Source organism: Mastigoproctus giganteus, chromosome 6 (genome assembly GCF_048544385.1).
Source record: "Mastigoproctus giganteus isolate SK-2022 chromosome 6, ASM4854438v1, whole genome shotgun sequence".
NCBI lineage: Eukaryota > Metazoa > Arthropoda > Arachnida > Uropygi > Thelyphonidae > Mastigoproctus > Mastigoproctus giganteus.
Genome location: NC_143580.1, coordinates 228,127,011 through 228,151,757, shown reverse-complemented (window position 1 = coordinate 228,151,757; position 24,747 = coordinate 228,127,011). Strand labels below are relative to the sequence as shown.

General features: G+C 37.5%; 1 protein-coding gene across 2 annotated transcripts in view; it reads left to right on the top strand.

The window, feature by feature from the left end:
- LOC150085062 (putative transcription factor p65 homolog) overlaps positions 1-24,747 on the top strand; it is a 141,361-nt gene that overhangs the window by 86,809 nt on the left and 29,805 nt on the right. For both annotated transcript variants that reach the window (XM_090376757.1, XM_090376756.1), the window contains exons 6-7: positions 10,845-10,985; positions 18,888-18,986. In XM_090376757.1, the coding sequence (XP_090232883.1) occupies positions 10,845-10,985; positions 18,888-18,986 (240 nt within the window). The remainder of the gene's footprint in view (positions 1-10,844; positions 10,986-18,887; positions 18,987-24,747) is intronic.

Sequence of the window (24,747 nt, the reverse complement as noted above, 5' to 3'; positions counted from 1 at the left end):
TATGGTGGCTTGTGGAATATTGAATGGCTAAAACTCCCTGTTTATATTATAGTTAGCAATGCAGTGAACAAGAAAATAGTTTGAGGTAAACCTATCCCACATGACATTTAAAGATAAAATCTAAAACAACATATAATGATTAACTCAGAATAAAATGTTTGGGAAAAGATTATTATACAAATAAATAAAATAAATATAATAAAAAAAAATGTTAATAGTTATTTGCACCTTGGCGTGAACCTGCAATGTTTTAGAAAACAGCGCCTTTACCATCTATGCCACTAAGAACGTATTGCTTGGATCTAAATACGACATAATGACGATATTAAATAATATTTACCAATAAGAAGACTTTTTGTTAGGTATTATTTAATATCGTCATTACTATTTACATATCATTCCCTGATATTTCAGCTATGCCCAAAGACATTCCTATCTCTAGTTATGACATTATAATAACAACACTGAGCTAATACTTACTATGTCAGAGTAGGAATTCAGTAACGATATCATGGTGGAACCTTCGAGCATCTGTTGTAACATCATGAAATGCATCCATCTCGTACTCCCTTGTTAATATTATGTCAAATAAATGTTTGCCACTAATTACTGTCTTGTGTCATTTGTGCCTCTGCTACTACTTTCCCCGTGATATTTCCGATTATGGGTTCCTATGTGATTCACATTCCTTTAGATGTTACCTACCTCCCCTAAATGTTTGTACCAATATTTTTGAGACACCCTGTATATTTCTGTCTTGTGTTTAAAATGTATTATTTTTTATCTTTTATTGTTATGGTTTTTATTTTTTCAATTTGTAACAATACAGAACCTCCATTTTCCTTTCTTTTCTTTTCTCAACAACTTTTATCAATACATAACACTTTGTTTTTTTATATATATATATATATATAAACAAACAAACAATGTATAATAAAAAGGAATAGCTGAATAAGGTAATGTATTATGAAGAAAGGAGAAAAGAGTGAGAAAGAGGGGAAATTTTATGGACCAGGACCACTGCAAAGCAAAGAGACCCTATGACCATAATGAATATATAAATCAAAAAGCTGTAAAAGAAGGTTGTATAAATGTGGTAAAGAACAAGCTAAACTAGCTATTCACAAAAGAAGTCATATAATGACCTATAATACGTTTGTTATGACAATGTTTTTATTTATTTGGATATATTGTAGATTTGCTTGATCCTTACTACTGGCTCTAGTCCATAAAAACTTCTTACTTTCCTTCCTATTTCTTCCCTCACAATACATAGTTTATATAGAGATATTTAAATTATTAATAAATAAATAAGTACTAAATTAAAAATATTTTGTTTAGTGAGCATCATTTTGAAAGAGTAGTTTATTTATAAGAAAGACCAAACATTCAGAAATACTGTATAGTAGATACAACTTATTGAACTGAAATCAACTGAACCATGTAACAGTAAGTTGCTGTATATGTAAATTTTGCTTTTAATGTGAAACTTTTTTTTGTGCCATTAGTACAAAAATGCAGCTTGAGTGCAATTGAAAATGTGGCAAAGATTAAAAAAAAAAGGGGGTGGGGAAGTATAATTATTCAAAGAGGTGGAAATCATAGTGAAGGGTATGACGAATTCTTTTGCTGCATCTTTTTCATAATTCCAATTTTTTTTATTTCTTTGGGTGAATGCTTTATAATACACACAGTGCTTTTTTGGGGATGGTATGCAATGGTACAGTGTACCGGCACCTTTATTAACAGCATCGTGTGACATTTGGATGCAATGCACCTCGAAATTTGTAATATTCCGTAAATTTTTTTTTTCACGCATTTACCTACTATTCAAATAGGCTTAAAATTATTTAACTAAATTTGCATTTTTCACTATCTATTGTTAAGTTATTTTCTACATAAAGCTGTATAACCATTTTCATAATTCTAAATTACTTAGTCGGACCTCTGTTTAATGAAATCCTTTTATAGCGAATTATTTTGAATTCCCCTTGGAAGTTACATTTAAAATACTTTCCGTTGAGCAAAGAAAATTTTCATCTAGTGAACGGATAGAATTAACTCGGTACGCACTGTTCTCATTTCTGGCCTTTAGGCAGTTAGTGCTGCTGCACAAATTAAGAGAGCTAAATGGATTATCATTCTACAACTTAGTGGTACCTGGTAAAACCTATCCGACCACCTGTCCCACATACGGAGAAGTCACGCTGGTCAGCAGTGATCTGATCAAGGTGTATTCCCAATGGGCTCTGGTCCACCTTCTACTGCAGTGGTGTCCAAACTTTTCCCATACAGGGGCCATATTCAAAAAAAAATTCAAAGTTAGATTTCTTTATGCTGATTTAGTTGACTTTTTGGGCGGGCCGTAGGTTGGACACTGCTCTAAATCGATTGTAAGTGTCCTGTTCGAGAATTAGGAGAGAGTGATTTTCTTTTACCCCGAAAAATAATCATCTGTTCTTTCGCGGATGTGTGTTATCGACATTTTTCCGTAAATTTTCCCTATCTCTGTTTACATGGTCACAGTACCTGAATATCCGAATGACACTGACATTTTGGACAGTTTCAAAAAAAAAGAAGAAAAAAATTCAAATTCAGGAACTAATGACAACATCGATGATGAGAGAAGGAAAACAAGGTCAATGAAGTTAGAAAATTGTCAATTAGGTTACAGTTAAATGAAGAGATGCAATTCGTGGATTTCGGGAATGCCTAATTGAAAAAATGGTTTCGGAAGAATTGAAGCATTTGATGGACACTCTGAGTACGATACCAATTTCATCGAGTCAATGGGAATGAGGATTTTCACAAATGAATCTTATTGCCAGCCCAAAAAGAGCTTCATTGATGACAAAAATAGTTTCTTCACTACTGTTTCTTAAAATTGCAGGCCCCTGCTGATCCACTTCGATCCAGCAAAATATTTCGATTTGTGGCTGCTTTGGAAACGTCATTCAGCAACCGACACACAAAGAGGAAGAAAAGAAGTCGGCATAGGGTATCGGATGAGAACTAAAAATTTGGAATATTCTACAAAAACTTTATGAAATTAATTTTACTTATGTTAGTTATTTTTACTTATTAATTTTAGGGGCCGTAGTCTACCAAAGGACCCTTATGCCACTCGGTTGTCTGTCTGTCTGTCTGTCCATCTGTCACAGCATTTTATCTGTGGAACCACTCAACCTATTGACTTGAAATTTTGATTGGGATTTGCACATCAAGTGGGCCAACATAACGCCATATTGATTGTTGTTGACAAAAATTTGTCTGAGAAGTGGAGGGGTAAAATGTGGGGGGACAAAAATGTTGTCAACAACCTATAGCTTATAATAGACCATTGGAAAGAGCTCAATGAGTAGGTTTAAAACATAATTTTAAAATTAAAAATGGCGGTGCCAGACAGGAAAATGTGAGTAATTTTCGTGTCCCTCCCCCTATTTCCATTGCTAATGGAACTAAAAATTTAAAAATCACATTAGTTATGTGTTATTCGATGCTTATCAAGGGAAAACTATTCCGATTGAAATCTATCATTTACTTTTTATGTTAAATTTAAAAAAATAAATAAATTATTGCACTTCGATAGTGAGCTTCTTTGTACTAAGTAACTCTCCTTTTGGTGACAAAAAGATTACTAAATAGTTAGTTAATAGTTCTATAAAGGTCATTTATCAATTTTGCGACGAGAAGTATTTTTTAGCAGTTTTCAAAGCTGGAGTTGTCCCAGCAAGGAGGTACTCAGAGAGCTAGTGTTGAAGCGGCGGTGGTGGGGAGTCTTGCACGGCCCTCACCTGCCAATCGCTTCTCTCCCAAGACATTAATCGCTTCTCCAGGAAGAAGTCTGAGTTGCTTCTCCCCACCCTTGTCATTCACAACAACTGGAAAAACTCTAATAGACAAAGTTTTCATTAGTTCCTTGGTTTAGGCCAAGCCGGGGTACTGGAAACTTTTTTTTCAATTACCATAAAGCTCTCTATTTGAGATACTGCACTAACGACCATTCGTAACTACGGACCCTTCGTCCCGAGTGCCCAGCACTCAGTAGTTGACTGATTTATTTACTTATTTTACTCACATTTAATTATTTTTTTTATATACTTGAATAATAAATTTATGCTTAATAAACTGTGTTAATGTACTAAATTTGTTGTTCTTATTCCAAAAACATTACTACTAAAGTAACAATATCAGGAAAAAAAACATTTTAGAGTACTTTTCATATCCTTTTAATTTTCAATTTTCCTCATATCAAAGACTGAATACTGGCACTTATTTTTTTTTTTTACAAAAAAAGCACTGTGTGTGTGTGTGTGTGTGTGTGTGTGTGTGTGTGTGTGTGTGTGTGTGTGTATATATATATATATATATCGCCATATTTACAATATGTACTGCACAATACCATTCATAATTTTCCATTAGTGTGTGTTCTAAATAAGTACATTTTGACCATAGGTGGATTTTGAAAATAATTATTTGTACTGAATTTTTCTTCAAAACTATTTCACCTATAAATATTTTTGTTTTGGTTAAGTTTATTATACTGGCATCCATTGTAAGCGGGATTTTATTATAAATATATTCTATAATTTTGACTTTCACTAATTCTGATTGCACCTTTTAGTGAGGTTTTACTTTTGGTCCAAATTAGTGAAGTTTTACTTTAGGAATGTTTACTGTAGTCCGAATTAGTATTAGTAGAGGCATTTGATGCAAGAAAGCAAGCTTATGCAGCATCAGCTAAAAAAAAAAAAAAAAAAAAAACCCCACTACTACTTCACCCCTCTGTTCGTTCAAAATACCTGTCCAGCTGAGCCTTAAACTTATTTAGGCTATCAACCTCCACCACAAGGGATGGCAGTCTGTTCCACCAACCAACCACCCGCTGGCTAAAGGCAAATTTCCGCACGTCTATCCTACATCTGTCTTTCCTCAATTTGAATTTATGCCCTCTCAGGTGATTTTTCTGAGCTAGAGGAAGAATCCCATCAGCATTGAGCATGCTTAAACCATTCAAGGCTTTATACACCTCTATCAGATCACCTCGCTGGTGCCTAGTCTCCAGACACTGTAATTTGCAAAACTTAAGCCTTTCTTCGTAAGAGCACCCCTTTGTTCCATTCACTAATCTTGTTGCCCTTCTCTGTACTCGTTCCAGCAGCTCTACATCCTTCTTGAAATGAGGCCTCCAGACCTGTATACAGTACTCTAGGTGTGGCCTGACCATTGCCTTATACAATGGAATAATCACCTCCTTATCCCTGCTGGAAAAATTCCTGTATATCATTGACAATACTCCATGAGCTACTCTTGCAGCCCGTCTGCACTGCTCAGAGAACTTCATATCTGCCTGCACAATCACCCCCAAGTCCCTTTCATTCTCTACCACTGTCAGTGTAGTACCACAGAGTTGATACGTTGCTCTGGGGTTGCTGTTTCCCATGTGTAGTACTTTACATTTATCAATGTTAAACTTCATTTGCCACCTCTCAGCCCATCTGCTCAACCTTAATGAGAAGTCTGAAAAACAAGATGCATGGTATTTCAGAGACTGCTGGGAGCCATTGCGGTACAAGTAAACACATGGGTTGTGTTAGGGTAGCTAAGAATAGAAACATGTGCAGGTATACTTGTGTGTACACCAATGCTAGGAGTTTAGTAAATAAATTTGATGAATTTGAGGTATTGCTCAAAACATCGAAGGCAGATATTGTTGGGATATCAGAGACGTGGTGTCACACAGATATAAGGGATGCAGAACTGCAATTTGGGGAGTACGACGTCTACAGAAAGGATAGACAGGATAGGAAGGGAGGAGGGGTTATGTTATTAGTTAAGAAACACATAAAAACCAAGGAAGTGAAGCCAGTCGACATCGCTGGACAGTGCAGTGTGGAGTCAGTTTGGTGTGACATAAACATTGGGAGATCAAAATTGAGAGTAGGAGTGTGCTATAGGCCTAATGACTCTGATGAGTATAATAAGGAACTGTACAGGGAAATAGAGTGGGCCAGTAAATCAGAGTGTCTTATAATGGGAGATTTTAATTTCCCAGATATTGACTGGAATTTGGGGGCTGGTTACTCACACACTAGCAGGACTTTTGTGGATTTATTGGATGATTGTTTTCTACATCAGCATGTTCGGGAGGCAACTAGAGGGAGTAATACTCTTGATTTGATTATCAGCAGTGATTCTTCATGCATTAAGAATCTGCAGATAAATGAACCACTAGGTGGCAGTGATCACAGTGTGCTGAAGTGGGATTTACTCAAAGAGGTAACTACCATTAGGGGTAAAGGGAAGGGTTATTGCTTCCGTAAAGGCGATTACGATGGACTGAGACAGTATTTAAATTCTATACAGTGGGACCAACTGATGATGTTACCAACAGCAAATTCAAAATGGGAAGCATTCAAAGAACTTATCTTGGAAGCTACTAGGCTTTACATACCAACTAAGAAATATTGTTCAAGGTTTAGGCCAAAATGGATGTCAGATGAACTAATGAGGCATATGGCAGAGAAGAAAAATGCATGGGATACATACAAATTAACACATGACACAGAAGCCTATGATAGATACAAGTTGATATGCAACCAAGTTACAAAGGAGGTTAGGCAGGCGAAGGCAGATTACGAGAAATCCTTGGCAAGGGATGCAAAGAAAAACAGCAAAGAGTTCTTTACTTATGTAAACTCTAGAAGGAAGGGGATGAATCAGATTGGTCCACTTGATATTGATGGGTCAAGTGTTGATGATCCTGCTCAGGTAGCTAACAAACTAAATGAATATTTTGCATCGACATTCACACATGAGGAGTTATTCAGCGAGGGGAATGCCAGAGGTGTATTCAACTCTAGCAGTAAGCTACAGAATCTTGAAATAACTGGGAGTAAAGTGGAGGAGAAACTGTTGAAGATAAACACAAGAAAGGCACCCGGGGTGGATGGGATCTATCCAGTTATATTAAAGGAGGCAGCAAAGGAAGTAAGCAAACCCTTAGCCATAATTATGAGAGCTTCCTTGGACTCAGGGGAGGTACCCATAGACTGGAAATGTGCAAATGTGACCCCAATTCACAAAGGAGGATCAAAGGCTGACACAAGTAATTATAGACCTGTGAGCTTAACTTCTGTTCCAGGAAAATTAATGGAGGCACTGGTTAAAGAAGCACTGCAGGATCATTTAGACAAGACTTCAGTTATAGCTCAGACACAGCATGGTTTTGTTAAGGGGAAGTCTTGCCTGACCAACTTGATTGGATACTATGATGCACTCACAAAAGAACTGGATGCAGGGAATAACTTTGATATTATATACTTGGATCTTAGAAAGGCTTTTGATACTGTTGCACATGGAAGACTGCTACACAAATTGGAGCAGTGTGACATTGGAGGCAAATTGCTGCTATGGATAAAGGGGTGGTTGAGGGGGAGAAGACAGAGAGTGGTAATCAATGGAAACTGCTTATCGTGGACTGATGTTATTAGTGGAGTCCCTCAGGGCTCAGTGTTGGGTCCATTATTGTTTTCTGTATTTATAAATGATATTGATGATGGTATATCGGGCTTAATGTCCAAGTTTGCAGATGATACAAAGGTTGGCAGGGTTGTCAAGGACACTACTGACACTATGCTGCTGCAACAGGATCTGGAAAGGTTGAGCAGATGGGCTGAGAGGTGGCAAATGAAGTTTAACATTGATAAATGTAAAGTACTACACATGGGAAACAGCAACCCCAGAGCAACGTATCAACTCTGTGGTACTACACTGACAGTGGTAGAGAATGAAAGGGACTTGGGGGTGGTTGTGCAGGCAGATATGAAGTTCTCTGAGCAGTGCAGACGGGCTGCAAGAGTAGCTCATGGAGTATTGTCAATGATATACAGGAATTTTTCCAGCAGGGATAAGGAGGTGATTATTCCATTGTATAAGGCGATGGTCAGGCCACACCTAGAGTACTGTATACAGGTTTGGAGACCTCATTTCAAGAAGGATGTAGAGCTGCTGGAACGAGTACAGAGAAGGGCAACAAGATTAGTGAATGGAACAAAGGGGTGCTCTTACGAAGAAAGGCTTAAGTTTTGCAAATTACAGTGTCTGGAGACTAGGCACCAGCAAGGGCCTTGAATGGTTTAAGCATGCTCAATGCTGATGGGATTCTTCCTCTAGCTCAGAAAAATCACCTGAGAGGGCATAAATTCAAATTGAGGAAAGACAGATGTAGGATAGACGTGCGGAAATTTGCCTTTAGCCAGCGGGTGGTTGGTTGGTGGAACAGGCTTCCATCCCTTGTGGTGGAGGTTGATAGCCTAAATAAGTTTAGTTTAAGGCTCAGCTGGACAGGTATTTTGAACGAACAGAGGGGTGAAGTGGAAGTGGTTTTTTTTTTTTTTTTTTTGGCTGATGCTGCATAAGCTTGCTTTCTTGCATCAAATGCCTCTGCTAATGCTAATGCTTTCCAGATCCTGTTGCAGCAGCGTAGTGTCCTTGACAACCCTGCCAACCTTTGTATCGTCTGCAAACTTCGACATTTAGCTTGATATACCATCATCAATATCATTTATAAATACAGAAAACAATAATGGACCCAACACTGAGCCCTGAGGGACTCCACTAATAACATTAGTCCACGATGAGCAGTGTCCATTGATTACCACTCTCTGTCTTCTCCCCCTCAACCACCCCTTTATCCATAGCAGCAATTTGCCTCCAATGTCACACTGCTCCAATTTGTGTAGCAGTCTTCCATGTGCAACAGTATCAAAAGCCTTTCTGAGATCCAAGTATATAATATCAAAGTTATTTCCTGCATCCAGTTCTTTTGTGAGTGCATCATAGTATCCAATCAAGTTGGTCAGGCAAGACTTCCCCTTAACAAAACCATGCTGTGTCTGAGCTATAACTGAAGTCTTGTCTAAATGATCCTGCAGTGCTTCTTTAACCAGTGCCTCCATTAATTTTCCTGGAACAGAAGTTAAGCTCACAGGTCTATAATTACTTGTGTCAGCCTTTGATCCTCCTTTGTGAATTGGGGTCACATTTGCACATTTCCAGTCTATGGGTACCTCCCCTGAGTCCAAGGAAGCTCTCATAATTATGGCTAAGGGTTTGCTTACTTCCTTTGCTGCCTCCTTTAATATAACTGGATAGATCCCATCCACCCCGGGTGCCTTTCTTGTGTTTATCTTCAACAGTTTCTCCTCCACTTTACTCCCAGTTATTTCAAGATTCTGTAGCTTACTGCTAGAGTTGAATACACCTCTGGCATTCCCCTTGCTGAATAACTCCTCATGTGTGAATGTCGATGCAAAATATTCATTTAGTTTGTTAGCTACCTGAGCAGGATCATCAACAGTTGACCCATCAATATCAAGTGGACCAATCTGATTCATCCCCTTCCTTCTAGAGTTTACATAAGTTAGTGAAGTTTTACTTTAGGAATTTGCTGTAGTCCGAATTAGTGAGGTTTTACTTGAAGCTCTGCCGGAGTTTACTCATAAAAATATGAGCACTAAACAGAATTTACCGCTTATATTAAACTTGAACAAAATTAACAGAATAGGTTAAATTTCTTTTTAAATAGGAAATGCTAAATATTGAATGATTACATATAACAGTAATAGACATTTATGTGTTGCTAACAATATATATACAAAAATTCAAAGTGACATGATATTCAGTTGCCAAATGAGGGGGGAAAAAAAACAATTTTGTATAAATTTCTTTTTGAAAGAATGGACTTGCAGAAAGTGTTTTCCATTGTGGTTTATGAAGGATATTTTGAGTAGCCCTAGTGTTTTTTTTTTTTTTTTTCCCCCCTTTTGATCTTATTTGTAAACTGGCATAAAAATTAGTTGATAAACACCTTTGCATAAAATCAATAAAGATGGCAGTTTTTTCCCCCTTCTCATTTTTCAAGACTTTTGTTATGCTGTTTTTACCTTGGAATTGTATGAAGGTGAGAACATAATCTAAGTGCTTGATGCAGAATCAGCTCACTTAGATTGTTATATATTAGATAGCATGGAATTTTGTTTGCCAATAAGTTTCTGATTACATACCGTTTTGATGCATGGTTTTTGGTCAGCACTGGCATGTTGTTTAAAGGTGCAATCTTGATATGTTTCTTTCAAATGAAAACAAACTTGTTTTCCAATAGATCCCATGCATAGTGCAGCCAAGTAAATCTATAGAAAATCATTGACAGCCAAAGTATGTTCCCTCTTATTCTTTTTCTTAAGTTACATTATACATAACATAAGAGAAAGAACATCATATAAGCAAATGAGCATTTTAGATTTCCTCCATTAAAGATTTGCAATGTATTGTATAGAGTGAAAATAACTCTCAAAGTTGTCAACCTCTTCTACATGATTTTACAAAATATGACTGCCAAAAAAATATTTAAAAAAAAGAGTTCTAGAGAAAATGTTTCTAAATACCATTTACTGGTATTTGGAAACATTTGCTCTTAAGTATGGTTTGAATATGGCCTCTGTAGCTGAGTGGTCAGGAGTGGGAGTGCAGTAACACTGCTCTTTGAGTAGACTGGGTTTCAAGCCCCTGACTACTAGATATGGTTGATCTGCCAACCCGCACTGGACCAGCGTGGCAGATTATGGTTCATTTCCCTCAACATAAATTGTTGAGGGGGCTTCTATCCTGCAGCGGATTGATAATGGCTGCTGATTATCCTTATGGTGTGAATTCCAATTTCACAAAAAACTTTCTAATACAAGAATTGTTATTAAGTTTTGATTTCAAAAAATAGTAACAAAGAAGTTTAAGCCATTTTTTTTCTATATGAAATAACTTTTCAAAATGTATTTTTTTAATAGCTGGCTTTGCACATGCAACACAGTCAAGTAGCATTGATTTGAATGTGGTTCGTCTCTGCTTTCAAGTGTTTATCCAAGGACCAGACAAGAAATGCAAGCTTCCTCTTGCTCCAGTAGTTAGTGATGCTATATATGACAAAAGTTAGTGGTGCCTTTTTTTTTTTATTTAATTTTATTACTGTTTTTAAAAATATTTGAAGTGGGACTGCAAGTCACTTTAGTATGAGAGCAAATACCAAACACTGTTGGTCAGTTTTAAAATGCGCTACTTGATCTGTATTCAGAGAAATTAGCGCTAGCTTAATTCTATTAAATAAGTCAACTACAATAGAGAAAAAATTGATACAGTACTGCAGTGGTTTTCAACCTGGGTGCCACGGCACCTTAGGATGCAGCAACAACATTCCAAGGGTGCCATGTAATTTGGGTTTAAGTTACTTAAACTGATTATTTTTTTTTGTTTATTTCATTATAAAAGGAGTACAGTATCTTTTTAATTTTGTGGTGATTTATAATTGATGTTTACTTAGTACCTCTATAAAAAGAATAAAATTATTATATACTACACGCGCGCACACACACACACACACACACACACACACACACACAGGGTGATTCACTACCAGTGCGACAAACTTGCAGGTGGTGTAGGGTACACAAAGACGAATCGGAATCACATAGCATTGCAGGGTCCAAAATGCCTTCGTCATGCGGTAGAGGACATTGAACGGGAGGTCGCGTGAACAGCGATCCCGCTGGAAGTCAGCATTTGTGAACTGGTTCCCGAGGCAGTAGGATGGATGAGTATTCAAACGTTGAACTGGCTGACATGCACCTCGCATATGGAGCTGCGGACTGTAATGGGCGTGCCACTCTGTGCTTGTACCGGGAACGTTTCCCACACAGGTGTGCTCCTCATCATATGATTTTCGCACGTGTGCACAGAAGGTTACGTGAGACTGGTTGTTTCACGAGTGGTACCATGAATTGAGAGCGAACAACGAGGACGCCAGACAATGCGGAGAATGTCCTACGTCTTGCAGAAGGCAATCAGAGTACTTGAGCGATAGGCCAACGATTGGGTATTTCCCAATCCACTGTATGGAGGATACTGTCAACAAACCAAATGAGTTCATGCCATCTGCAACGCATCCAACCATTGGAGCCTGCGGATTATCCACTCCGGAGAACTTTTGCTACTTGGTTTCTTCAACAGAAACGGTTTACAAATGCTGACTTCCAGCGGGATCGCTGCTCACGTGACCTCCCGTTCAATGTCCTCTACCGCATTTCGGACCCTGCAATGCTACATGATTCCGATTCATCTTTGTGCCCCCTACACCTCCTGCAAGTTTGTCGCACTGGTAGTGAATCACCCTGTATATATAAAATTTGTATTATGAAATGTAATTTTTATAATTATATTATTGTAATAACTATCATATAACACACACATATATATGAGAGAGAGAGAGAGAATAGGATCTAACAGGCAGAAAATTGAGTAGGGGTGCCGCGAAATAAAATAAATTACTTAGGGGTGCCGTTATTAAAAAAAGGTTGAAAACCACTGCAGTACTGTAATATTTTGGTTGCTATGCCACAGCCTTTGACAAATATCTGAAGGAACAATGTATGAATTCACTGGTGTCTGTAAAAGGAACCTTCTATGAAAGTATTCCCTTCATAGACATTGTATTACAGAAAATAAAAATGTGATGAGTATTTCAGTACAGTATCATTCAGAATAGTCATTTGAAATAAATTATTATATTATGATTATAGTACATTTTATTATAGTGTGTTCATTGCAAGCTTCCAAGTATAAGGTGCTGTTCTAGTGTGTTCCCACATAATCTTACAGTGTTCCTGATATAAGCATTTGACAAGTTCCCAAAGTGGTGCCACAATAAAGCAAGGATCAACCTTGCTCTGTTTTGGCCTTAGACAACAAAATCATTACAGTTTTTAATGAAGCTGATTGCAATGATATTACTATAATGCTCCTTTTTCACAGTATGACCATCACTGTCCTAAATATAGTAAGAACTAGCAATTCCTTGATGAAAAATAGCACACCATATTGTCACATTCCTATACAAGGGATTCTTGGCAAGTTTATTTGTAATCTAGGAAGTGTATTGTTTATTTGTAAATGTATCCTATATTTGTAAATATATTTCTGCAGTACAAAAATTCTCAATGTTGTACTGCATTGCTTAGGATTCATAAGCAGTTCTTTGTTCCTTGTCAAGTTATGTAACTTGTGAGCCACTTGAACCTGGTGTGAGTAAAGTGCATAGCATGTACTTCATCCTGTAGAGTAAAGTTCTTTTCACGTACAGCTTTTTGTGATATGAAGTTGACTTTTCTTTGGAGCCTACAGGATTTTGTAAAAGGCCACTCCCACAGATATGTTATGGTAATGCTATCTCTTCAAGGAGTGGCCTGCATACTGCTTTAACACACTGAGTGCTCAATTTAACTTAGTCACTACGTCTGCACTATATCCTTTGGGAGGGTGATTCAGAACTCATTTTCATATAGGGGAAAAAATAATCTATATAATAAACTTATTTTACATATATTCATGTCATATTCATATGCTTTAGCACAACAGTATATACAGTGAAATAAACATGCATTGTTTTATAGAATGATCTGAAACAGATCCATTATGAGAGCTTCCTTGGACTCAGGGGCGGCGCCCATGGACTGGAGGTGTGCAAATATATCACCAATTCACAAAGGAGGATCAGAAGGTGACATAAGTAACTACAGACCTGTTAGTTTAACTTGTGTTCTGGGGAAATAATGGAATCATTGGTTAAAGAAGCATTGCAGGATCACAGTTCGGTGTTGGGCCCATTGTTGTTTTGTATATTTATCAATGATATCGATGAAGGTATATCAGGTTTAATGTCCAAGTTTGCAGATGATACAAAGGTTGGCAGGGTTGTTAATGACAGAAGACAGTATGCTACTCCAACTGGATCTAGATAAGTTGGAAAAATGGGCTGAGAAGTGGCAACTGAAGTTTAACATTGACAAATGCAAATTACTGCATATGGGTAGCAATGACCAAAGAGAAATGTACTAACTGTGTGGGACTACACTCAGGGAAGTAGAAAGTGAAAAAGACCTGGGGGTAATTGTGCAGTGAAATATGAAGTTCGCTGAGCAGTGCAGACGGGCTGCCAGTGCGGGTCGTGGAGTCTTGTCAGTGATATATAGGATTTTGCTAGCAGGGACAGGGAGGCGATTATCCCATTATACAAGGCAATGGTCAGGCCACACCTAGAGTACTGTGTACAGGTCTGGAGGCCTCATTTTAGGAAGGATGTGGAGTTGCTTGAACAAGTACAAAGAAGGGCAACAAGATTGGGGAGGGAATCAAAGTGGTGCTCTTACCAAGAAAGGCTTAAGTTCTGCAAATTGCGGTGGCTAGAGAGTAGGCACCTGCGAGGTGATCTGATTGAGGTGTATAACGGCTTGAATGGGTTGAGCAAGCTGAATGCTGATGGGATACTTCCTCTTGCTCAGACTAAGAACCCGAGGGGCACAGTTTCAAATTGAGGAAAGATAGTTGTAGAATAGATGTGCGGAAATTTGCCATTAGCCAGCAGGTAGTTGATTGGTGGAACATGCTTCCATCTTTTGTTGTGGAAGCTAATAGCCTAAACAAATTTAAGGCTGAGGTGGGCAGGCATTTGGAATGAATGGAGGGGTGAAATGGGAGGCTTTTTTTTTTTTTTTTTGCTGATGCTGCATAAAACTTGCTTTCTTGCATCGTATGCCTCTACTAATGCTAAAGTGTGTGCAAATTGAGATTCTTTGAGATTCATGCTGCCTGCCACCTTTCCAGATACTCTTATTCTGGGCTGCTATTATTAGTAATTTATTAATTAATGCATTTTTTAATTAATTCTCAAAACATACTGAGCCTCTCTAAAAAGGACACTAGTTTTAATTGTATATATTTACCAATTTACATGTCATACGATCAGCGTTCAATAAATTATTTATCTACCAATGAAGGAAATGGGACAGAGGCAAAAATCTAGTTTTATTTTTCAATGCAACTCCCCTGAACTTCAATACACTTGTTCTATTTTGTTGGCAATGAGGACATACCAGACAAAGAAAATTCTTTGTCCTGTCCCATTAAAGAATGCAGAAACAGCAGACTTCAGTTCATTATTATCAGCAAAGCGAGATTTCCATGTAAGTTTTTTCTTGAGGCGTCAAAACAGGAAATAATCACTGGGGGGCCAGATCCTGCTTGTAAAGTGGATGAGTAAGTTCTGCAAAGTCAAAGCATCAACAACAGCATGTGACCTGTGCACCGGTGCATTATCCTGAAGAAGCAGTACACCTCTGGAAAGTTTTCTACATGGTTTCCCTTTATAACATCCCTTAGGTTGTACAGTAATGATGCATATGACTCCCCAGTGACTATCTGCTTGTATTCCAAGTAGTGAATGTACAAAATTCCCTCAGAATCCCAAAAATTCCAAGGAAGTGAAGCCAGTCGACATCGCTATCGCTGGACAGTGCAGTGTCGAGTCAGTTTGGTGTGACATAAGCATTGGGAGATCAAAATTGAGAGTAGGAGTATGCTATAGGCCTAATGACTCTGATGAGTATAATAAGAAACTGTACAGGTAAATAGAGTGGGCTGGTAAATCAGAGAGTCTTATAATGGGGGATTTTAATTTCCCAGATATTGACTGGAATTTATGGATTGGTCACTCACACACTAGCAAGGCTTTTGTGGATTTATTGGATGATTGTTTTCTACATCAACATGTTCAGGAGGCAACTAGAGGGAGGAATATTCTTGATCTGATTATCAGTAGTGATTCTTCATGCATTAAGAATCTGCATATAAAGGAACCACTAGGTGGCAGTGATCACAGTGTGCTGAAGTGGGATTTACTCAGAGGTAACTACCATCAGGGGTAAAGGGAAGGGTTTTTGCTTTTGTAAAGGCGACTACGATGGTCTGAGACAGTATTTAAATTTTATGCAGTGGGACCAACTGATGATGTTACCAACAGCAAATTCAAAATGGCAAGCCAACTAGCCAGCGAGGTAGTTGGTTGGTGGAACAGACTTCCATCCCTTGTTGTGTGAAAGGTGTTCAGCTGGACAGGTATTTCGAATGAACGGAGGGATGAAATGGGAGTGGTTTTTTTTTTTTTTTTGGCTGATGCTGCATAAGCTTGCTTTCTTGCATCATATGCCTATGCTAATGCTAAATAGTGGCCATAATCTTGCCAGCTGAAGGTTTTGTCCGAATATTTTTAAGTGGGAAAGAACCCTTGTGCTTCCATTGCATTGATTCTTGCTTGGTCTCAGGATCCTAGTGATAAACCCATGTTTCATGTCCCATAACAATTCTGGAGATGAAAGTTTCAGGATCCCTTCTGTAAAGCTCTAAATCTCTTCACAATGCTGTACTCTTAAATGCTTCTGCACAGGAGTCAGAAATCTGGGGACCCACCTTGTACTGACTTTAGTCATTCCCAAATATCCATGGAGGATGGTTATAACTGTTCCCTAGAGATTTGGGACACCTTTAAACGTCTGTCATTCAACACAAGGGTTTCCACAGTTTAGCACACTTCTCAAGTGATCACTGTCACAGGCCTTCCTGGATGTGGATCATCTTCGAAGGCTCTCAACCCCACTTGAATTGTTTTGACCAGAATTTTATCTGGCACTCTGAAGGTGCACTTTTGCTATACACAGCCACCATTCTTTCATCAATGGCCTTTTGTCCATTTCCTTCTTTGGTGAGAAACTTTATGACTGAACTATGCTCCGATTTCAGCAAATCCTTAGTTTGATACAGGTGTCATCCTTCTTCTTGTTACAGCAGTTCAACTTAAAAAAATAGTGGGATCAAAATTAGTATGATTCAAGTTTGAGATATGTAGGAACATGAAAAATCATCACTCATTAAAATATAACTATTGGAAGTACCTTAGGTAGATAATTTATTGAATGCCCCTTGTATTTTGATGTGTTTGGTGTTGCTCAAAACTCCATTATGACTTTAGCTGCCAATGCATCATTAAACACCAAATAACCAACCTACCATTCTCTGAGCTCTACAGTCTTAGAAGAATGTATTTTGTTTAGCAATTCTTCTGGGACTGCTGAGTTGCAAACTCAGGGAAAAATCTGTAAAACATTTTTTTCAGCTTCAATTTGGAGAAGTATCAATGTACAGAATTGTTCAAAAAGGTGTGAAAATGTTTTTATATAAATTCAGATGTAGCATTCTCTTGGTGATAATGATAAAAATTTGACTCAATTTTTTTTATAGTTTTTTTTTTTTTTTTTTTTTAGAATAATCCAAAAAAATGCAGATACAGTCGATTCCGGTTATTTGGGACACATCGGGACTAGTGCATTTTGGCCCGATTAAACGGCTGCCCCAATTATCCGAAGTTTCACGTAAATAGTTAAAAATACAATTTACCCCCCCCCCCCTTACAATTACTTCACTGTACAATCAAATCACATTACGACGAACTCACCACAGTAAAGTACCGTTCATTATACGATGTGTTGTAAGCGCCGGTCATTGTGATCACGTTTGTGAATTGAATTTTAATTCTATTAAACAGTGATTCTAATTAGCGAAAATAGGAGGAATATTATCCACAGGCTATAAAAGTAAAGATATATTAAGCACAGATTTACTCTTTATTACCTTACCAATTAAAAAATTAATGATACGTGAAAATCGGAAGAATATACGTGATAATCGGAATAATTAATACATACTGTAATATGTACATACTAACTAGTTGACATTTCTGTTCACTGACATTTGTGGGTGGGGGTTAAAATTTAAAACAGTAAAAAGATAAGCAATCAATAACAAAGGACACGGCACACACAAATTGCAAGTAACACAACACGCGCAAGTGAGAATGGAGTGACAAATTACGAAGCTTTAAAAATAGGAATGAAGAGAAGATTCTGAAAATTATTTTTTTTTATATGATTGAAGATTCCATGGAAGTGTAAACACATTTTACCATAATAACCCACAGAATTCCAGCTGTCGGTATTACCGCAAATTCAATAAGATCGAGTTTACTGTCAGTTTATGATAGATTGCACTAACAGAAAAGCCCAATAAACAGGTGACTGCTAATTGTTTTTATTGTTTTATGGTTGTGACCTCCAGAAATCCGACCGAACTACGTGGTACGGTCGGAGACAATCGTAGTGTAATCTCCAGTGCTGTGGTCTCCTGCCCCGATTAAACGGCATTTTGTCCCAATTAAGCGAAGTAAACCCTGGCTATTTTCTCGATTGGTTTTTGTTTTTTAAGATTTGCCCCAAATAAACGGCTGCCCCAATTAACCGGTGGCCCAAATAACCGGAATCCACTGTATATACTAACAAGCTTTCTGTTTGGAGTAATGGAATATGCCTAAAGATTGAGTATGGAGTGTTTTAAGATACTGATAATGCACATCTTTTGTGTTTCTGAACTCAACTACCTTGGAGTCTACCAAGGTTGCTAAGTTCAGAGATACCAAATGCATTGATGTCTGTTATGTGTCAACTGAAACGTGTATTTTTTTTTTTTTTTTTTTTTTTTTTTTGGTAAGACTGTGCATAAGGATAATTATTTCAATTAACATACATGACATTATACTTAAAATGTCACGTATGTTGCATATCTTTAACATTTGGTTTTAAAATAAGGTTATAGCTAAATCTGGTATGTATTACAAAAACTACTCATAATTTACATTTAATTCTCTAAAAATTTAAACTATTAAAAACTACGTTCTCTGTAAATTTCTTTAACTATAAAATTGTTGGATTCAGATAGTAAACTAAATTTACTATCTGAATCCAACAATAAATATTTTGTGACCTCAGAGCCAGATAAAATGGAGGCTGTAAACCCTTGCTGTAAGACTAATGTCATATTAGTTTATAATATTTTGTAGTCATATGAGTTAATAACCCACTTATATAAATCATATGCATTTTTTCCTTCACATCCAGAAGCCATGTCAGAGCTGACAATTGTTAAATTAAGCCATTTTTCTGCATCAGTAAGAGGTGGAACAGAAGTCATCTTATTGTGTGATAAGGTCACAAAAGGTAAGACAGTTTTGGTATTTAGTGTGCTTAAAACTTGTTTGAAAGTTATACAGTAAACCTAACATAAGTGGAAAAAGTGGTAATTCTTGTTAGTAACAAGGACATTCTGTGATTATTGCTGTTACAGTGGTAGCACAACAAGCTAAGGCATTGTGATAATGACATTTACAGAGTTGGATTAACTGAAAATGAATTAGGTTCTTTTTTTCAGTTTCTCAATTAGCTTCTTCCCTAAATTCATTATTGGTGGTTTGAAAACCAACAGGACAACGAGGAAATCAAATAAATAGTTAATTAATGATAAAATGCTAAGATGGCAAGTGGCTGTTTAAATCAGCCTATAAATCTAATGACAGAGGTTGGCAATGGTTATATATAGTTTTAACACTGTGGGAAAAGAAGAATATGAGTTTTTCTGGACAACAGTCTGAAAACTGATAAATCAGAAATATAAATAAACCTTTGGTGGTAGAAGAAACTATTAGACAAGAGATAACAGGGTGATTCAAAATTCATGTACCTCAAAATGAAAAAGCTAACTGAGCTCATTTTGGTAAACGTGCAATTTCTACAAAACCACATTGCTGGCAACACTATATGTCTCTGCCTGCGGAACAGTGTTTGTTAGGCTACACTGACTGACACAAACCAATCCATACCATTTTGTTTGTGACAAAGCCATCATGATATATTCTTTGTCTGAATATATGTTTTTAGTTGAATAATATTTTTGTTCAGAATCGTTTGTGAATGCCAAAGTGAATTTGTGAGAGATATCTGATTTTGCCAGTTGAATCAAATAAATCAGCAATTCCACAATTAGTAGTCCATTTTCATGAAACAGGTAGAATTTGTCAAAAAAAAAAAAAAAAAAAAGCTGGATGGCCTTCATTGCTAAACAAAAAAAAACTTAAATGTTAATTTTTTGCCATAATTTTTATAATTATTTTATTGCATAATGTCATAGTAAATTAATAAATTAATTAGTAATATTTGGGTTGCATGTGAATTTTGAATCACATGCAACCCAAATTAGAATAAGAATAGGTATGCTGTAGCTGAATAGTCAATGCAGGTGTGTGTGGGGGGGGGGGTAAAGTAGTGCATGTTTTTGAGTTGACCAAGATTCAAGTGTGCATGACTACTATATGATAATGTTCTTGTATTCTGTGTATGGTAAACTCCTCTGAGCATATGTGGCTATACTGGATTACAAATAGAAAATTTATAAGTATGGCAAATAAACAAATGAACATGTAGGACTATGCAAAGAAAACAAAATGAGTGGGTGTGGGATAATGATAAATATTTCTGATAATACTCAGCAACAAACACTTGTTTTTGCTGAGTTTCCTTTTTTACATAGACTGATGAGCCAAAACATTATGACCACCTCCCTAATTGATGTTGGATCTCCATGTGTAGCCAAAACAACTTGTACCCGGTGAGGCATGGATGCTACAATATTTTAAAATGTGTCTTGTGGTATCTGCTACCAACACGTAACCAGCAGATCCTTTAACTCCTGTAAGGTCCATGGTTGAGACACTGCAGATTGGAGTTGCTATTCCAACACAAACCACAGATGCTCGATGGGATTGATGTCTAGGGAATTTGGAGGCCAGGGCAATACCTGGAAGTCTTCTTCATGTTCTGCGAACCAGTCTTGAACAATCTGGGCAGTGTGGCATGGTGCATTATCCTGCTGAAAAACGGCACCACCAGAGGGGAAGATTGGTGTCATGAAAGGGTGTACCTGGTCAGCAATGATGTTTAGGTAGGTGGTAGACATCAGAGTGCCCAGCACATGGATGACTGGACCCAGGGTATCCCAGCAGAACATCGCCCAAAGCATGGCACCGCTGCTACCGGCTTGTTTTCATCCTGCAGTGCATCCAGGCACCATCCTTCCCCAGATAAACAACGCACATGTACACGGCTGTCCACATGGTGCAACAGAAAACGTAATTCATTGGACCAGATGACCTTTTTCCAATCACTCAAGGTCCAGTTTCGATGCTTGCGTTCCCATTGTAGGCACTGTCACCGGTGAGCCGTGGTTAGCATGGGCACTCAGAGTGGCCTGCAGCTACGCAGCCCCATTTTCAGCAGGGTTCAATATATTGTGTGTTGTAACACATTACTCCCATCACCAGCATTCTGATTACCGGCTAGTTACACCACAGTCGCCCTTCTGTTGCCATGTACCATCTGGGAGAGCCTTCGCTCACCTCGAGCATCAATGAGCCGTGGTCGTCCAACACCTCGCTGGTGGTTCGTGGGTTTTCTCTCCTTGGACCACTTTCAGTAGGTACTTACCATGGCTGACCATGAGCATTCCACCAGCCATGCCATTTCAGATATGCTCTGATCCAGTCATCTGGCCATTACAATTAGGCCTTTGTGAAACCTGCTTAAGTCCGCTGCCTTTTTCATCTGTAGAAGAAGAATAACACTGATTATAACAGAGCTCAGTATCAGGTGTTTTTTATACCATGTCCTGACCCACGCCATAGTTCATCTGCAGTTGTTCTGATTTGCATGACTTGCTTGTCGTAATGTTTTGACTAGTGTGTGTGTGTGTGTGTGTGTGTGTGTGTGTGTGTGTGTGTGTGTGTGTGTGTGTGTGTGTAGATATATTAGGAGCACTGGTTACAAATTTGGCATTATAGTTTTTGCTATACAGTAACTAATATTTGGAAAGAACTGCATATTTCAATGTTTTCTTTTGGTTTCAGATTCTTATGGCTATCTAGGGAGAGCTTACAACCAACTGATGTTGTATATGATTGTAGTCCCCTGATTAAGTTGACTTTAGTAACGTGCTCCTAATTCTTGATACTGATTACTTGATATTAATACTTAATGCTTTACTCTAACTTATATTGATACTGTTGCAAAATTCCTCCCTTATACTCTTATAATCACTTTTGGTTTTAATCCTTTTTTGTATTTATGTTCATAGTTCAAAAACTTTATTTACTGCTGTATATAAATAAATAAATAAATTTTTTGTTTATACTCCGGGACGACCAAATAATCAGGAGTTCACAAGATAGATTAGATTACAAGAAACAGCACTGTATTCAGTAGTCACGGGCTTGACTTACTTATGACGTGTACTTATGCACCCGTGCGCCTGACCACTAGGCTACGGTGGCCTATAATATCTTTATTCTTTGAACTTGCAACACTACAATTATGTTACATATATTTATTATGATAATTCTTTATTAATTTTTACTAATTTTTATTGTTTATTCAGTTATAATTTCTTATTACTGTTTACTTTTTTTTTTTTTTTTTAACATACAAGGTATTCAGATATTTATACTTTTATCCTTACTCTTGTCCTATATTTCTAGTAATTTTGAAAATTTATGGAATGGCCACTATACCTAACTAACATTGTCATATATATATCTTTCCATTCTTCTTTACCAGCTGTGTGCTGGAAGATGTAATTTCCACAACTACTTTAATATTCATATTTCTCTGCTCTCAGTTCAAAATATCACTCTAAATTTTATATTTAAATTACTTCATAATATATACACTGCCCTACCATTAATATATGGTCATTCCCCCTTCCCTCAGTTGGTAGCTGGTCACATCCTGCCTAAGCACTACGTGCCAGACAACTATAAATGTGTTTGTAAGCCTTCAGGGAGACAGTAGTATGATTGTGAATGTAACATGCCACGACTGATGGAGTTAACACTTCCAGCATGGAATGATAATAGAGTGCCACATAAGGAATCAGTCTGTATGTGATATTTAAATGGCTCCGGAGATCCCTAGGTTGATGATTGGTGATTTGATCTGCAAATGGAAGCTGACTGGTGTTAAAACCATCATGAAATGACCTTGAAAACCTCTAAACACTGACAGTGTGACAGAAGAACCCTGCAAGAATTGCCACTCAAAATAAGTTGATGTTGCCACACACACACACACACACACACATACACATACATACATACATACATACAGGTGCTTAGTGAGATGATTGGGACACATTTCAGCACTAGTTTGGTTTTGGTTTTTTTTTTTTTTTTTTAGGAGCATTAGCAATTAAGGCCATATTGCTCCGGGATATGCGGTGGTCATTCCCTGACCTTTCCGCATCCTCCGTATTTGGTGGTGACGGGCTTGAACCCCTGTCTAATCAAGAAGCGTGTGCTATGCACTGCTGCTCCTTCCCACCTGGCTACTGAGGCGTCTTCAGCACTAGTATGCCATGCAAAATGCTGCATGATATGGGTTACCATGGTCTTGCTGCCATCCACAAGCCACTAATCATCCTGACTAATGCCAGATGCCATCTAGCTTGGTGTAAGGCCAACTGTTCTTAGACTGTAGACCAATGGAAGTTACACTTTGGAGTGACAACTTATGAAATGTGGTCTACCGGTCTGATGGCCATGCCTCTGTGTGATGGATGCCCAGAAAAAACTACCTGCCGGACTCTATCATCCCAACAATGAAATTTGGTGTAGGCAGCATGACAGTTGTGGTCTATCTAGACATCCTGGACAATAACATGACTACCTAGGTTGTGGTGGCATGTTGGGGAAGGCCCATACCCATATTAGCAGGACAATGCTCCATGTCATACTGCTCACGTTCTGGCAGACTTATTTGAGGCCATGAGCATTGAAGAGTTGGAGTGGCCAGCCCACAGCCCTGACTTAAATCCTATAGAAAATAGTTCTGCTATTTTTGGGAGAGACTTCCCAAAAATTAGCTGAACTGGTTGCTGCTTTGAAGACCAAATGGCAGAAAATATTGAATGCCATTTACAAAAAACTGGTGGATGGAGTGTTCCACAGATTAGAGGCTGTCAAAAATGCTAAAGGATTCAGCACACATTATTAGTTTCCCTCTAAATAAAGGTTATTTGTAGATATGCAGGTGACCATAATAGTGTGCGTGTATATATATGTTAGTAGTTGTGAAAGGCAATGATCTAACATTATGGTACTAGTAACGCTAATTGTGGAGAACAAAGTTTCACACTTTGTTCTCTGAACAGAAATCACTATCATGGTGAACAAAGAAGGAAGCTAAGATAAAGCTTAGCTTAGCTCCCTTCTTTGTTCACCATGATAGCGATTTCTTTTCAGTTCGCACTTTGTTCTCCACAATTAGCGTTACTAGTACTATAACGTTAGCACATTGTTTTTCACGACTACTAACTTATGTAGCAATTATAGTCGTTGGGTACTTTCTGCATATAGCAGTGTTCCAGGTCCATAAACCTTTATTATTATTTTTATTATTAATAATATCCAAAACTGTTGCTTCCTTCAAAAAAAAAAAAATATATATATATATATATGTGGTGTATTAGTGATAGGGGTGTGTGTGTGTGTGTGTGTGTGTGTGTGTGTGTGTGTGTGTGTGTGTGTGTGTGTGTGTGTGTGTGTGTTTTTAAAATATATAATTGCTTCCTGTGTGTACACAAACACATAGAGAATGTGATGTTATATTTTCAAGATCAGATATAGTTAATAAACTTTCTAGCAAGTAAGGTAGAATTTATTTAGAAATAGGAAATAATTTTTTGAGACACAGATTTGAAACATAGGAAGTTTTTCACTTGCTGAAACCTTAAGCCAACATATTTTAATACATATCTTCAAAGGTGTGAGTATTTAGTCTCATATCTGATTCTATGGTCATAATTGAGATATGTCTAATTTATCATATATAATGTTGTGTTCCACTCTGATTTAAATTGTAAATATATGGAATATTA